The 16,241-nt window shown below is 29.6% G+C and overlaps 1 protein-coding gene across 1 annotated transcript; it reads left to right on the top strand.

Annotated features, from left to right (window-relative positions):
• Window positions 1-14,089: 14,089 nt before the first annotated feature.
• On the top strand, window positions 14,090-16,161 carry LOC148236569 (uncharacterized). The gene is made up of 4 exons (XM_088182828.1): window positions 14,090-14,098; window positions 14,280-14,573; window positions 14,683-14,973; window positions 15,963-16,161. The coding sequence occupies exons 1-4, from the start codon at window positions 14,090-14,092 to the stop codon at window positions 16,107-16,109; spliced, it is 741 nt and encodes a 246-aa protein (XP_088038954.1). The 3' UTR covers window positions 16,110-16,161.
• Window positions 16,162-16,241: the final 80 nt, after the last annotated feature.

The following is a 16,241-nucleotide window of genomic DNA, read 5'->3' as shown; positions in this document are numbered from 1 at the left end:
GAAACCTTTCCAAAGATGCCAGATGTTTGAAAAAATACAGACTTTTTCGTAAGATCGAAAGTATTTGAATGACCTACAATTTCTTTGCGATTTTCTATAAAATTACTCTGACCGGCCGGCGGCTTTATCTTTGTTTTGGTGATCACAAGCTTTCGGCCTCAAATCCTAAAAGTGGTGAGCCTCGACGTGATTTAAACTTTGAAAGTGTTGACATCTGACGTGGTACAAAAAGTAATACAAAAATTTAGTTGATAAATCAGTATTTTTTAATTCAAGTAGCTCTAATCTTTGACCCCCAAGATCACTAGACGATCGATTATAAAAGCAATATTCCGGAACAACTTAACATTGACTATGAGATACATTTTAGTCAAATGCAAGCCTTCGTTAATGAAGGTGAAGGAAATCTAAAACACATTATGTTTAAAATCTATAATTAATTAAAAATAAAAAAATTCAAGGAAATATTAACAACTATTTTGTAGTGACATTCGTGTTTCGCCCTTTATCTTATTTGATTTTAATGTTAAAACTTAATTAATAAATACATCATATTGACTGATATATATGTTATACATACATATATTATTTTATATCTTGCCAACACTTTTGTATAGCAAGGTCAAGATTGGTCTCTGAGACCTTCCTCTCACAGACCAGGCGGCGTCCCCAAGACCAAGGAAATATCGCTATAATCGTTCATTGCATTATTTATTTATGCATATTGAACAATAATCGAAGTACTCTACATCTGGCACGCCTAAAGATCTTTCACGGTCGACATGTGTATATATCTACGGGACTATTCAACCAATCGAGCGAGCATCCAAATGAAGCTTATACACAACTCGATATGGTTATTAATATTATACTACGTGATAAATGAACTATATAATGCACACCTATGCAGTAAAAACTTTTATTGAAATCTAGTATGATTAACGATTAAAACGAAGGATATTCATATAATGGGGTTTTTCTTAGTTCTAGTAAAAACGAATTGTGTAACTAATTGATTTTACGCGTGACCTTAAAATTATATTGTTATCTGGAGAAAATAAAAAAAAAATATTTATATTTATAATTTGATTGATGAACTATTAACTTTTATATTATTATTGTGGTTTCATTTATAAAGTATAGTATATTCAAAAGTATCTTAAAGCTACTTCAGTATAATACAGATTTATGCGTTATAACTTGAAACAAACCTAATGTGTTAAAAAGTGTAAACGAATAATTTATTAATACTCAATTATTACCATAACATAATATGTTATTAATAGTGTACCATAAACTAAGATTATTTTAAGTAAATTAATTTAATCACAAGGCGAATTCGATACAATATTAAAAAAAATATCGATACAGCCGCAAGCATAGTAATTAAAACATATTTTGCTATTTGATATAATATTTAAAAAAAAAACATTCCATAGACTCAAAGATCGATGAGATAAATTGATGAAAGTTAATAGTACACATACGTAATACACGAATACTTTCCCTTCAAAGTTATAATTAAATTGTCGACCATTATGCTATAATTTTCCATTATGTATCTGACGCTATAAATAAACGTATTTCCTTTTTTACAAAAAATGTCAGTAAACGTCAAACTTTTCTACAATTAAAATTATTTTTTCATGTATCAAATTATACCTACACCCAAATCGTACACGCGTGATATAACGAAGGCTCGTTCTAGATTCTTAATATGTGAATGATGTCATCGGCGTAATGTTATTGCAAAATTTTCACTACAAAAAATTTCGCAACCAAAGATATATCCAATAAACACAACCAGGCTGCATTTAAGACCCAAAAACTTTCAAAGCGGCCAACAGGATCCATCGAAGCCTTCACACCATTAAAATCTAGGTTAGTTTTAACCGTAATATGCGGCTACTTAAAAAAATCAATCTAAAAGGATCGATCAATAGACCAATTGTCACGTGAATTTTTATTTATTACACACGAGTTTTATTTTTAGTAACAGATTATAATTAACACTGGTTTATAGTGTTAATGACACGCCTTGATCTGTGGGTTAAATTAATGAAGTCAATTTAAAACAACCTGTCATTTTGTCAGTATATCAAATAAATCATACTTTTTATTGCAATAAAAAAATAAATGCATTTTTATAATCATCAAGGACATTGCAAAATAATCGAGAAAGAAAGTCTTTAAACATATTTTATGAATATTCATAAGTAAGAGGTGATAGTAAAATGCAGTTTTTAATGGTTAATTAATCAATGGTTAACGTTCACAATTATATAATTTGATTTAATATTATTAAATTCACCTAATATATATATTTGATCCATATCGACTGAGAGATCGTATTTTTTATTTTTATGAGTGACAGGAAAAAATATCAATGTGATTAGTTTTTAAATGATTAAATAATTAATAAATGTTTTTTTAATATAATATAAATAATTATGACATCATATAAAAAACAAGAACCACGACGACGATAGACGTCACAGACTTTAGAGTTCTATAATATGTACACAGCACAACTCTAGCTCAATGCCCAGATAAGATACGAACATAATTCATTAATTATAAAATAGCATTTAACTTTAATGGTTGACGGAAAATTACAGTTGATACACGTTTTTCATTTATTTTATTGTAGTTTCTCAATATATTGCATTGCTAATTGATTTCTACTATACATTCAATAAACCAAACATTCAACATATACATACAAATATGGTATTTGCGATTTTTAAATGCTTTTGCTAATGTTGATGATTAGATGATCGAGTAAATAGTCGATATCTCAGCTTGGCACATACCGTAACCATGTTTGTGGTGTTTCAATCAGGTTTTACCCATTTTTTCAAGTGCCCTGAATACATTCCAACGTAATTCCTCGAAGCAATTTATTTAAATATGGAAAACTCTTACATCATCACAACACCGTTGATTGTAACTAATAAAATTCCTGGAAATAAAAAAGAACAACATCTCAAAATTCAATAACAAGATGTGAATAATTTAAGATAAAAAATGACGTATATATGTATAAACGTGAAAATTATATGAGGGTCTTTGAATATTTCCTGTCTCAGCAATAAAACTCGAGATTGTATCAACTTTCAAAGTCACATAATAAACAGATTACTAATATCTCATCAGTTATAAAGAAAAACTTAAATTAAATCTTAAGCACCATATTGAACTAGCAATTATGTTCTTAATCAAAAAGGAATTAAAACTAAGACTTACTGTAACACAAGAGCATTAATCCCTGCCATTACTATCTGGTTTTATGTAAGTTATATAATAGACCTTTGTGAATAAAGCAAAATTCAGACCAGTGCTACTCAAATTGTAATCACCGCTGATAACAAAATTAAATTCATTGAAAACATATCCTTAAAATAAAAGTAAATGTAAACCATAATGTAAAATACTGCTTATCGTTATGTATATATATGTAAGTACAGATATTTGATTTAAAAATGCCACACATCCCAATTTATCTCATAGATAAACGAGTTGTCTGTTAATGTTGCTGAAGAAAAACTATGTAGCCCAGCTACTATTCAAGAGTTAAACACTTATTTGGATAAACTTACACTTAAAACTTAATTACTGTTTGTCTAAACTTATCTTGTGCTATTTATTTATTTACCATACATTGAAATTATAGTAAAATCAATTATTTTTTATCATTTTGTTCTGAAGTTTCATACAAGTTGTATAGTGCTGTGTTGTTCGTTCCGTAGCACTGCGTCGTAAAATCTTCAAATCCTCTCGAGAATTGAGTTTAATGATTCAACGTGACTGCTTGCCTCTGTTAGTGGAAGTAACTTCGAATATGTCAGTTGTGGCAATTCTGCGTAAGCTCCACTGGAGGAAAGTTCAAATCTAAACTCTTAAAGGCAAAGTATGAAATCCCAGTGAAATTCTCGAGTGCAAGTTAAATAAAAGTTATACTTAAAAATGTTTCTATGGTAGGGCTCTGGTTTATACAGAACCCTCTACCTGGTAGCAAACTCATTGATCTATAAAATTCCGAACATTTTTTGTTATATGTACCGTTCGCCATAAATTACATTTTAACGTTTATTTCGCCAGTCAGATGTCCAAAATTCCTTTTAGCTATGCCCCTAAAACGCTGTTTTTTACACGTGAGTGGGACAAAAAAATCATTTGATATATAAAAAACATATGTTCGAAGAAACTTATCTATTCACTTTCCCTTTTGTAGATAAAATTTTTCAAAAATATTAATATATATGGCAAAATTTACCTAAAGATTTTTTATTAATTATTATAGTAGTTTTAGTAATAATTAAAAATATAATTACGATAACGGCGAGAGGAGGTACACGCAAGCGATTATCGATTCACAGAACCGCAAAAGATAAGATGGGCATATTTAATTCTGTTCGTTGCCGTGAAAATGTAAATTCTATAGAATTATACGTAGGGTAACCATACTACGCACAACTAAAAAAATTATGTGCAAGCAATATTATTTTCATTAATTTTCATTTCTTCTTTTGCAATGTTTTATATTTTTTTCCAGGACATGCATTTTTTTAAATAATAAATGAAATAAGATTAAATAATATTTTAATATTGTATCTTACATTCCTGTAAAAATAATTATAACGTTATAACACTGTAAGCGATTTTTTTTTCAGAATCATTTAAAAAATCAAGTAACTTTTACATAAAAACCATAGTCAAATTTTATTGCTACTTTAAAATGAATATATTGTATGTTGGCAAATGTTTTGCTGCAAAGTTGTGTATTAGATTGAGTTCTATTAAAAGTTATTAGAAAGTGTTCATCTCAATTCAATTTTTCGGAAGTTATTTGAGACGTTAACTTCTGCCCAGGAGGTTCTAACTGGATCGATAAAATTCGCAATTTGTATAAAATGGCAAATGTTTTAATGCAAAGTTGTGTATTAGATTGAGTTCTATAAAAAGTTATTAGAAAGTGTTCATCTCAATTCAATTTTTCGGAAGTTATTTGAGACGTTAACTTCTGCCTAGGAGGTTCTAACTGGATCGATAAAATTCGCAATTTGTATAAAATGGCAAATGTTTTAATGCAAAGTTGTGTATTAGATTGAGTTCTATAAAAAGTTATTAGAAAGTGTTCATCTCAATTCAATTTTTCGGAAGTTATTTGAGACGTTAACTTCTGCCTAGGAGGTTCTAACTGGATCGATAAAATTCGCAATTTGTATAAAATGGCAAATGTTTTAATGCAAAGTTGTGTACTAGATTGAGTTCTATAAAAAGTTATGATAAAAAGTTTATCTCAATTCAATTTTTCGGAAGTTATTTAAGACGTTAACTTCTGCCTAGAAGGTTCTAACTGGGTCGAAAAAATTCGCATTTTTTATAAAATGGCAAATGTTTTCATGCAAAGTTGTGTATTAGATTGAATTCTATAAAAAGTTAAAAGAAAGTGTTTATCTCAATTCAATTTTTCGGAAGTTATTTGAAACGTTAACTTCTGCCTAGGAGGTTCTAACTGTATCGATAAAATTCGCAATTTGTATAAAATGGCAAATGTTTTAATGCAAAGTTGTGTACTAGATTGAGTTCTATAAAAAGTTATGATAAAAAGTTTATCTCAATTCAATTTTTCGGAAGTTATTTAAGACGTTAACTTCTGCCTAGAAGGTTCTAACTGGGTCGAAAAAATTCGCATTTTTTATAAAATGGCAAATGTTTTCATGCAAAGTTGTGTATTAGATTGAATTCTATAAAAAGTTAAAAGAAAGTGTTTATCTCAATTCAATTTTTCGGAAGTTATTTGAGACGTTAACTTCTGCCTAGGAGGTTCTAACTGGATCGATAAAATTCGCAATTTGTATAAAAAGGCAAATTTTTTAATGCAAAATTGTGTATTAGATTGAGTTCTATAAAAAGTTAATAGAAAGTGTTTATCTCAATTCAATTTTTCGGAAGTTATTCGAGACGTTAACTTCTGCCTAGGAGGTTCTAACTGGATCGATTAAATTCGCAATTTGTATAAAATGGCAAATGTTTTAATGCAAAGTTGTGTATTAGATTGAGTTCTATAAAAAGTTGTTTAAAAGTGTTCATCTCAATTCAATTTTTCGGAAGTTATTTGAGACGTTAACTTCTGCCTAGGAGGTTCTAACTGGATCGATAAAATTCGCAATTTGTATAAAATGGCAAATGTTTTAATGCAAAGTTGTGTACTAGATTGAGTTCTATAAAAAATTATAATAAAGTGTTTATCTCAATTCAATTTTTCGGAAGTTATTTGAGACGTTAACTTCTGCCTAGGAGGTTCTAACTGGATCGATAAAATTCGCAATTTGTATAAAAAGGCAAATTTTTTAATGCAAAATTGTGTATTAGATTGAGTTCTATAAAAAGTTGCTAGAAAGTGTTTATCTCAATTCAATTTTTCGGAAGTTATTTGAGACGTTAACTTCTGCCTAGGAGGTTCTAACTGGATCGATTAAATTCGCAATTTATATAAAATGGCAAATGTTTTAATGCAAAGTTGTGTATTAGATTGAGTTCTATAAAAAGTTATTAAAAAGTGTTCATCTCAATTCAATTTTTCGAAAGTTATTTAAGACGTTAACTTCTGCCTAGAAGGTTCTAACTGGGTCGAAAAAATTCGCATTTTGTATAAAATGGCAAATGTTTTTATGCAAAGTTGTGTATTAGATTGAGTTCTATAAAAAGTTAAAAGAAAGTGTTTATCTCAATTCAATTTTTCGGAAGTTATTTGAGACGTTAACTTCTGCCTAGGAGGTTCTAACTGAATCGATACAATTCGCAATTTGTATAAAATGGCAAATGTTTTAATGCAAAGTTGTGTATTAGATTAAGTTCTATAAAAAGTTATAAGAAAGTGTTCATCTCAATTCAAGTTTTCGGAAGTTATTCGAGACGTTAACTTTTGCCTAGGAGGTTCTAACTGGATCGATTAAATTCGCAATTTGTATAAAAAGGCAAATTTTTTAATGCAAAATTGTGTATTAGATTGAGTTCTATAAAAAGTTGCTAGAAAGTGTTTATCTCAATTCAATTTTTCGGAAGTTATTTGAGACGTTAACTTCTGCCTAGGAGGTTCTAACTGGATCGATTAAATTCGCAATTTATATAAAATGGCAAATGTTTTAATGCAAAGTTGTGTATTAGATTGAGTTCTATAAAAAGTTAGTAGAAAGTGTTCATCTCAATTCAATTTTTCGGAAGTTATTTGAGACGTTAACTTCTGCCTAGGAGGTTCTAACTGGATCGATAAAATTTGCAATTTGTATAAAATGGCAAATGTTTTAATGCAAAGTTGTGTATTAGATTGAGTTCTATAAAAAGGTAGTAGAAAGTGTTCATCTCAAATTAAGTTTTCGGAAGTTATTTAAGACGTTAACTTCTGCCTAGAAGGTTCTAACTGGATCGATAAAATTCGCAATTTGTATAAAATGGCAAATGTTTTAATGCAAAGTTGTGTACTAGATTGAGTTCTATAAAAAGTTATAATAAAGTGTTTATCTCAATTCGATTTTTCGGAAGTTATTTGAGACGTTAACTTCTGCCTAGGAGGTTCTAACTGGATCGATAAAATTCGCAATTTGTATAAAAAGGCAAATTTTTTAATGCAAGATTGTGTATTAGATTGAGTTCTATAAAAAGTTGATAGAAAGTGTTTATCTCAAATCAATTTTTCGGAAGTTATTTGAGACGTTAACTTCTGCCTAGGAGGTTCTAACTGGATCGATTAAATTCGCAATTTATATAAAATGGCAAATGTTTTAATGCAAATTTGTGTATTAGATTGAGTTCTATAAAATGTTACTAGAAAGTGTTTATCTCAATTTAATTTTTCGGAAGTTATTTGAGACGTTAACTTCTGCCTAGGAGGTTCTAACTGGATCGATAAAATTTGCAATTTGTATAAAATGGCAAATGTTTTAATGCAAAGTTGTGTATTAGATTGAGTTCTATAAAAAGGTAGTAGAAAGTGTTCATCTCAAATCAAGTTTTCGGAAGTTATTTGAGACGTTAACTTCTGCCTAGAAGGTTCTAACTGGATCGATAAAATTCGCAATTTGTATAAAATTGCAAATGTTTTAATGCAAAGTTGTGTACTAGATTGAGTTCTATAAAAAGTTATAATAAAGTGTTTATCTCAATTCAATTTTTCGGAAGTTATTTGAGACGTTAACTTCTGCCTAGGAGGTTCTAACTGGATCGATAAAATTCGCAATTTGTATAAAAAGGCAAATTTTTTAATGCAAAATTGTGTATTAGATTGAGTTCTATAAAAAGTTGCTAGAAAGTGTTTATCTCAATTCAATTTTTCGGAAGTTATTTGAGACGTTAACTTCTGCCTAGGAGGTTCTAACTGGATCGATTAAATTCGCAATATATATAAAATGGCAAATGTTTTAATGCAAAGTTGTGTATTAGATTGAGTTCTATAAAAAGTTATTAAAAAGTGTTCATCTCAATTCAATTTTTCGGAAGTTATTTGAGACGTTAACTTCTGCCTAGGAGGTTCTAACTGGATCGATAAAATTCGCAATTTGTATAAAATGGCAAATGTTTTAATGCAAAGTTGTGTACTAGATTGAATTCTATAAAAAGTTATTAAAAGTGTTTATCTCAATTCAATTTTTCGGAAGTTATTTGAGACGTTAACTTCTGCCTAGGAGGTTCTAACTGGATCGATAAAATTCGCAATGTGTATAAAATGGCAAATGTTTTAATGCAAAGTTGTGTACTAGATTGAGTTCTATAAAAAGTTGATAGAAAGTGTTCATCTCAATTCAATTTTTCGGAAGTTATTTGAGACGTTAACTTCTGCCTAGGAAGTTCTAACTGGGTCGATTAAATTCGCAATTTGTATAAAATAGCAAATGTTTAAATGCAAAGTTGTGTATTAGATTGAGTTCTATAAGAAGTTAATAGAAAGTGTTCATCTCAATTCAATTTTTCGGAAGTTATTTGAAACGTTAACTTCTGCCTAGGAGGTTCTAACTGGGTCGATTAAATTCGCAATTTGTATAAAATGGCAAATTTTTTGATGCAAAGTTGTGTATTAGATTGAGTTCTATAAAAAGTTAGTAGAAAGTGTTCATCTCAATTCAATTTTTCGGAAGTTATTTGAGACGTTAACTTCTGCCTAGGAGGTTCTAACTGGATCGATAAAATTTGCAATTTGTATAAAATGGCAAATGTTTTAATGCAAAGTTGTGTATTAGATTGAGTTCTATAAAAAGGTAGTAGAAAGTGTTCATCTCAAATTAAGTTTTCGGAAGTTATTTAAGACGTTAACTTCTGCCTAGAAGGTTCTAACTGGATCGATAAAATTCGCAATTTGTATAAAATGGCAAATGTTTTAATGCAAAGTTGTGTACTAGATTGAGTTCTATAAAAAGTTATAATAAAGTGTTTATCTCAATTCAATTTTTCGGAAGTTATTTGAGACGTTAACTTCTGCCTAGGAGGTTCTAACTGGATCGATAAAATTCGCAATTTGTATAAAAAGGCAAATTTTTTAATGCAAAATTGTGTATTAGATTGAGTTCTATAAAAAGTTGATAGAAAGTGTTTATCTCAAATCAATTTTTCGGAAGTTATTTGAGACGTTAACTTCTGCCTAGGAGGTTCTAACTGGATCGATTAAATTCGCAATTTATATAAAATGGCAAATGTTTTAATGCAAAGTTGTGTATTAGATTGAGTTCTATAAAAAGTTATTAAAAAGTGTTCATCTCAATTCAATTTTTCGGAAGTTATTTGAGACGTTAACTTCTGCCTAGGAGGTTCTAACTGGATCGATAAAATTCGCAATTTGTATAAAATGGCAAATGTTTTAATGCAAAGTTGTGTACTAGATTGAGTTCTATAAAAAGTTATTATAAAGTGTTTATCTCAATTCAATTTTTCGGAAGTTATTTGAGACGTTAACTTCTGCCTAGGAGGTTCTAACTGGATCGATAAAATTCGCAATTTGTATAAAAAGGCAAATTTTTTAATGCAAAATTGTGTATTAGATTGAGTTCTATAAAAAGTTGCTAGAAAGTGTTTATCTCAATTCAATTTTTCGGAAGTTATTTGAGACGTTAACTTCTGCCTAGGAGGTTCTAACTGGATCGATAAAATTCGCAATTTGTATAAAATGGCAAATGTTTTAATGCAAAGTTGTGTACTAGATTGAATTCTATAAAAAGTTATAATAAAGTGTTTATCTCAATTCAATTTTTCGGAAGTTATTTGAGACGTTAATTTCTGCCTAGGAGGTTCTAACTGGATCGATAAAATTCGCAATTTGTATAAAAAGGCAAATTTTTTAATGCAAAATTGTGTATTAGATTGAGTTCTATAAAAAGTTGCTAGAAAGTGTTTATCTCAATTCAATTTTTCGGAAGTTATTTGAGACGTTAACTTCTGCCTAGGAGGTTCTAACTGGATCGATTAAATTCGCAATTTATATAAAATGGCAAATGTTTTAATGCAAAGTTGTGTATTAGATTGAGTTCTATAAAAAGTTATTAAAAAGTGTTCATCTCAATTCAATTTTTCGGAAGTTATTTGAGACGTTAACTTCTGCCTAGGAGGTTCTAACTGGATCGATAAAATTCGCAATTTGTATAAAATGGCAAATGTTTTAATGCAAAGTTGTGTATTAGATTGAGTTCTATAAAAAGTTGCTAGAAAGTGTTTATCTCAATTCAATTTTTCGGAAGTTATTTGAGACGTTAACTTCTGCCTAGGAGGTTCTAACTGGATCGATTAAATTCGCAATTCATATAAAATGGCAAATGTTTTAATGCAAAGTTGTGTATTAGATTGAGTTCTATAAAAAGTTATTAAAAAGTGTTCATCTCAATTCAATTTTTCGGAAGTTATTTGAGACGTTAACTTCTGCCTAGGAGGTTCTAACTGGATCGATAAAATTCGCAATTTGTATAAAATGGCAAATGTTTTAATGCAAAGTTGTGTACTAGATTGAATTCTTTAAAAAGTTATTAGAAAGTGTTTATCTCAATTCAATTTTTCGGAAGTTATTTGAGACGTTAACTTCTGCCTAGGAGGTTCTAACTGGATCGATAAAATTCGCAATTTGTATAAAATGGCAAATGTTTTAATGCAAAGTTGTGTACTAGATTGAGTTCTATAAAAAGTTAATAGAAAGTGTTCATCTCAATTTAATTTTTCGGAAGTTATTCGAGACGTTAACTTCTGCCTAGGAGGTTCTAACTGAGTCGATAAAATTCGCAATTTTTATAAAATGGCAAATGTTTTAATGCAAAGTTGTGTATTAGATTGAGTTCTATAAGAAGTTAATAGAAAGTGTTCATCTCAATTCAATTTTTCGGAAGTTATTTGAAACGTTAACTTCTGCCTAGGAGGTTCTAACTGGGTCGATAAAATTCGCAATTTGTATAAAATGGCAAATATTTTAATGCAAAGTTGTGTATTAGATTAAGTTTTATAAAAAGTTAGTAGAAAGTGTTCATCTCAATTCAATTTTTCGGAAGTTATTTGAGACGTTAACTTCTGCCTAGGAGGTTCTAACTGGATCGATAAAATTGGCAATCATCCAAATAAAGGCGCAATATTAATTTAAAATTATTAAACAAGTTTGTTGAAGAATATTATCTGATATTATTTGCCGCGCTAATGCGCTGACCTAAATGAAGAATGAATTTAACTTAATAATAAATTTAAAATAATCTAATAATTAATTTAAATAGTTAATTTAATTTAATAAATAATTAAAATAATCAATTTAATTTAATATTATTTTCAAATAAAAAAATTAATTTAATAATTATTTTATTATTTAATTCAAAAATTTAATTTAAAAAAAAAAATTTAATTCCTAATTAAAATAAATAATTTAATTTAATAATAAATGAATTTAATTAGTTAAAATCAATTTTTGAATTATTTATTTAAATATTTAATAAATTAAATTAATTATATACATATTTTTTTAAATAAATAAATTATAAAATTAGTTATTAAATTAAATTAATTTTAAAATAAATTAGTAAAATATTTTAAATAAATAATTAAAAAAATTTAAAATAATTATTAAATTAAATTTGTTTTTTGATTCAAATAAATAAATTATCTGACTCCTTACCTTATTGTGATTTTTTCCTCGCAGTAAATGATTGCGTTTTGAGCTATTTTATTATGGACCGATGGGTTTTCTTTTCTTAAAATACATTCATTTGTTAGTAATTAATTAAACCTGACCAAAGCAGCGCTGGAAGTTTGACATTAGTTTTGACTCGATCGGACAACGTCTTGTGACAATTTAAAGTTTTAAAAATTCCGCGTGAGTCGGTAGTGAGCGCCTCGGCCAGTTACAAAGAAGAATAACGCAAGCCCACGATCGCAAATTTATTATACACACCAATGGCGTTGCTAGGGTATGTGCTGTCCAGGGCGATCCTTAAAATCGATCCTTAAATTTACATTTTTAAAAGAAAATATGACCTTCATAAAAATCTATAACCTAAAAAATCCAGAACAGACGGTCTTTTTGCCTCACTTCCCAATTACGCTACATACCCTATACACATTCATATATTATATATGAATATTATTTATATTTGTATGTAATATTTGTTTGTCATTACTGAGTAAAAAAAAACACAAAAATATATTTAATTATAGAATTAGCTAACATATTATGTATTATAATAAAAATATACTGAAGTTTTTCTAATTTATACTTAAATAAACGAAACTACAAATTATAAATACATGTGTATAATTTTTATAATAATAATAATGATGTATTATCACTATGATCTGTCAAATAATAAATAAAAATAATTTAGAATTAATTAATTTTACAAAAAATTTAATATACAATTTATAAAATATGCCGCCCCCAAGCAAGTGCCGCCCGGGGCGGACCGCCCCCTCACCCTCCACCCTAGCTACGCCAGCTAAATCCAGTTTTGCATCTCTGATTACTTTTTCTAGGGCAATGTTGAACAGATTGCACGCTAGAGCGTCGCCCTGTCGTAGGCTGTTGAGTGTTCGCAAAGGTTTTGATATATCATTTTGTACTCTCACTTGGCATTTGACGTTTCTCATTGTGTGTTTTACCAAGGAGATTAGTTGTTTTGGTACACCCTACTGTGTACTTCACGCGTAATAAATAGCGACGAAAACACTACAAATTCTTAAATACTCACAATCGCAAAAATGTCAAAAATAATTTTAGACTTTTTTTAATTATATTCTGAGCTTATGTAATGAGTTATTAAAGTATTATTAGGGGGAAAAAAACAAATGCCTGGTAACAATGGGTAAAACTAGAAGGGGTTTATTAATGTCGTTCTTTTTCTGTTCATTAGTGAATGGGCCAAAAAGGGACAAATCAAACAATTTTACGAAAGCGACGGAAAGAACGCAAACGGGACTAACCCGGCCAAAATGGAACATATAATCACTTTTATTACACCCCAACAAAAAATTTCAGGTATAAAAAAAATACTAATATAATTAATCAATGTCAATAAATTAAATAGCTGAAAGTGAAGTGGCGTAGTTCATTGTTAGATTGGATCTAATAATATTAGAATTTTGATGCCATCTTGGAGTTTTGCTTTGCATTGCGGGTTCCAATACCGAAAATCAAGTTTTTATCAACTTTAACTGTAAATAAGAATAAACCCTCTGAAGATTCCCCCATTCCCCGAGAATTAGATTAATTTAAATTGTTTTGGTGTGTACTAAATCTAATTTCCTTGACTCATCCTCTATTGAAAATAATTAATGACATTTTTATTACTTTCATTGCATTTAAATTGCATTACATTGCCGTGTAATAAGCGTTAGAATCGTGTTACATTTTATTTAGAACGCCGACAAACAAAATGAATATTCATTACAAACCTTGACTGATACAACAGTACCCACCTCATTGCGAACACCGAGCACTATCGAAGAGTATCTTTTATCATGTTGATGCACATTGATCCATTGTTGGAGACAAACATTTTTGTCAAAAACAAATCATATATATGCGACGATCGATCTAGATAATATGTGCAGTATCAGACATAACTGCAGATGCAACATGTCAGCGGTGCGAATTTTATTATTTGCGGTGACATGTGCGATATTTATGGTAGGCTGATAATTATAGATTAAAAAAATCTTAAATCATTAATATAATTTATTTTTAAATGTATGGACATCTGTTGTTTAACGTAAAAATGTATTTATAATATAGCAAACTCTTAAACCTTTTTTATTTTGTTTTTTAGCAATGTGGTGTTCATTGTTTCTTTGGATCGCTTTTGGGATTCAGCAATCATATATCGAATCACAACCACGCGAACTTCACAATCACCAAGATCGTCAATAGTTCTGTTTTAGCTGCTAATATCTTGGGAAACAAATCATATGCTTTACACACCGGGATTAAAACAGCAGCCGCTTTAGTCTTGAACCATTTCGGAGCCAATATTACCAATTTAATAGAACATGCTTCTAATCATTGCATAGAGCTGGTAAACAAGGCAGCAGCTCTTGGCGAAGCAATAGCTGAATGCGCCGAAGTAAATATAATAAGGAAAATGCTAAAAAAATAATATATTAAACTTAATCCAAACAAACCTCGCTCGAAAACAGCAAGATAAAAATGTCATTGTTTGTTTAAAATTTTAGGAACGCTTCAGCGACTATGATATATTGCACAACAACACAATTGCAGAATTGGAACAATGTTTAGAAGACAAGGTCGATGATGGATTAACCATTGCTAATAATTTGCTCAATGATAAGAAGAATTGCTTACATCTGGCTAGTAACGTGACTCAAAGATTCATAAACTGTACGAAAATGAGCCATAGTAGCTTTCTATCGTTCTTATCTCCGAATGTATTGACTTGCAAATTAAAGCTTGCCGTTGAAGCAGGAAGGAATTTCACAGTTTTGGAGATTAGTAAAGCCAAACACGTGAGTTCATTAACAGATAAGATTGACTAATTCAAGATCATTTGGAATGCTAACTTGCTTTCTTACTACTTGACAATGTGTCCGTCTGAAAACATTAAATTGGTATATTACAGATTGTTGATTATGAGGCTTTATACCATGAACTTAATTCGATTCACGAATCTATTGGTGGTACGAAATACCATCGGAAATAAATGAACTAATATCACGCTTATTTACATACTTACATTATTTATTCTTCTTTGTGGTTATTTGTTCTTCATACTTTTTCATGCTTAGAAGAATGAGGATCTAGTGTAAAATGTACCTAGTGTTACTGCTTTTCACTCTTTTTAAGATGGCTCATAAAGTATCAAAGCGGTACGTCATTGTAGAGATCTTCCACTCTATTCACTAGTGTTTTAAGACACCTTAACTAGTTTTCCTTTTTTTTGAAGCTCCTTTAATTATTCATGCTTCTCTAATGTCTCTTTCACTTCCAACTCCAGAACATTAGCCAATATGTCCTTCATGACTTAAGCATTTCTCTCTGAACACAAATTGGTTACAGGTTTTTCCAGGCAGAGTTCAGGTTCCTGACTGGCACTTTACGCTAAACTTTTCCTATGAATCTTATGGCGTGCAATAGTAAATAAACTGTTAACAAGTACTTGAGCGAATGTGAGGAGAGGTTGCCGGGTTGGCTACCACTAATTCTTAAATTCTCTTAGTGATTCAGAATCACAATTTTTAGAAACGCAAACCGAAATACGAACTTGTCATACCACAAATATTTAAATTTAAACCTAGATTTGCGATATGACAAGTTTGTTGTACGAGGCTCCACTGCAGTTAATATATCAGGATTTGCTGGAACCGATGGACCTTGATAGATGCGTTCTTTTTCACAAGCATGTTTAGATAATATGATAATGCAAACTGTACTCTCTTACTAATAATAGAATACAATGCAGACTGCCCAGTAAAATCAAATCATTTTTAACTTATAGATTCATGAAGCAGCCGTATATTTGGCAACGTTCAAGTTGGACTTGGCAGCTTGCGGAATTTTGGCAGTCACAACAGCAGCTAAAGAAGCTGCTCTGATTGCGGCAGACATAGGACTCTGCATAGTTAACTCAACGTTGACATCATAATGTGATCGAGTGTCATGCTTTATTATATGTAATAAATGTGATGTAAAAAAAATAGCTTTTTATTTTGATAACATTTTACGACGTGCTCATTACAATTGCGCAAATCTCTGCAGATTCAAGAGCAAATATTTC

Source organism: Plectrocnemia conspersa, unplaced genomic scaffold (genome assembly GCF_051122295.1).
Source record: "Plectrocnemia conspersa isolate PC_06_02 unplaced genomic scaffold, ASM5112229v1 ptg000003l, whole genome shotgun sequence".
NCBI classification, from domain to species: Eukaryota; Metazoa; Arthropoda; class Insecta; order Trichoptera; family Polycentropodidae; genus Plectrocnemia; species Plectrocnemia conspersa.
Note: the sequence above shows the minus strand (reverse complement) of the source record. Positions and strands in the feature narration are given on the sequence as shown.

What these genes read in the sequence shown, in the direction of transcription:
- LOC148236569 (XM_088182828.1), top strand. An exon ending in CAATAGCTGAATGCGCCGAA is followed by an intron (nt 14,574 to 14,682) that starts GTAAATATAATA and finishes TTAAAATTTTAG; the next exon opens with GAACGCTTCAGCGACTATGA. An exon ending in AGATTAGTAAAGCCAAACAC is followed by an intron (nt 14,974 to 15,962) that starts GTGAGTTCATTA and finishes TTTAACTTATAG; the next exon opens with ATTCATGAAGCAGCCGTATA.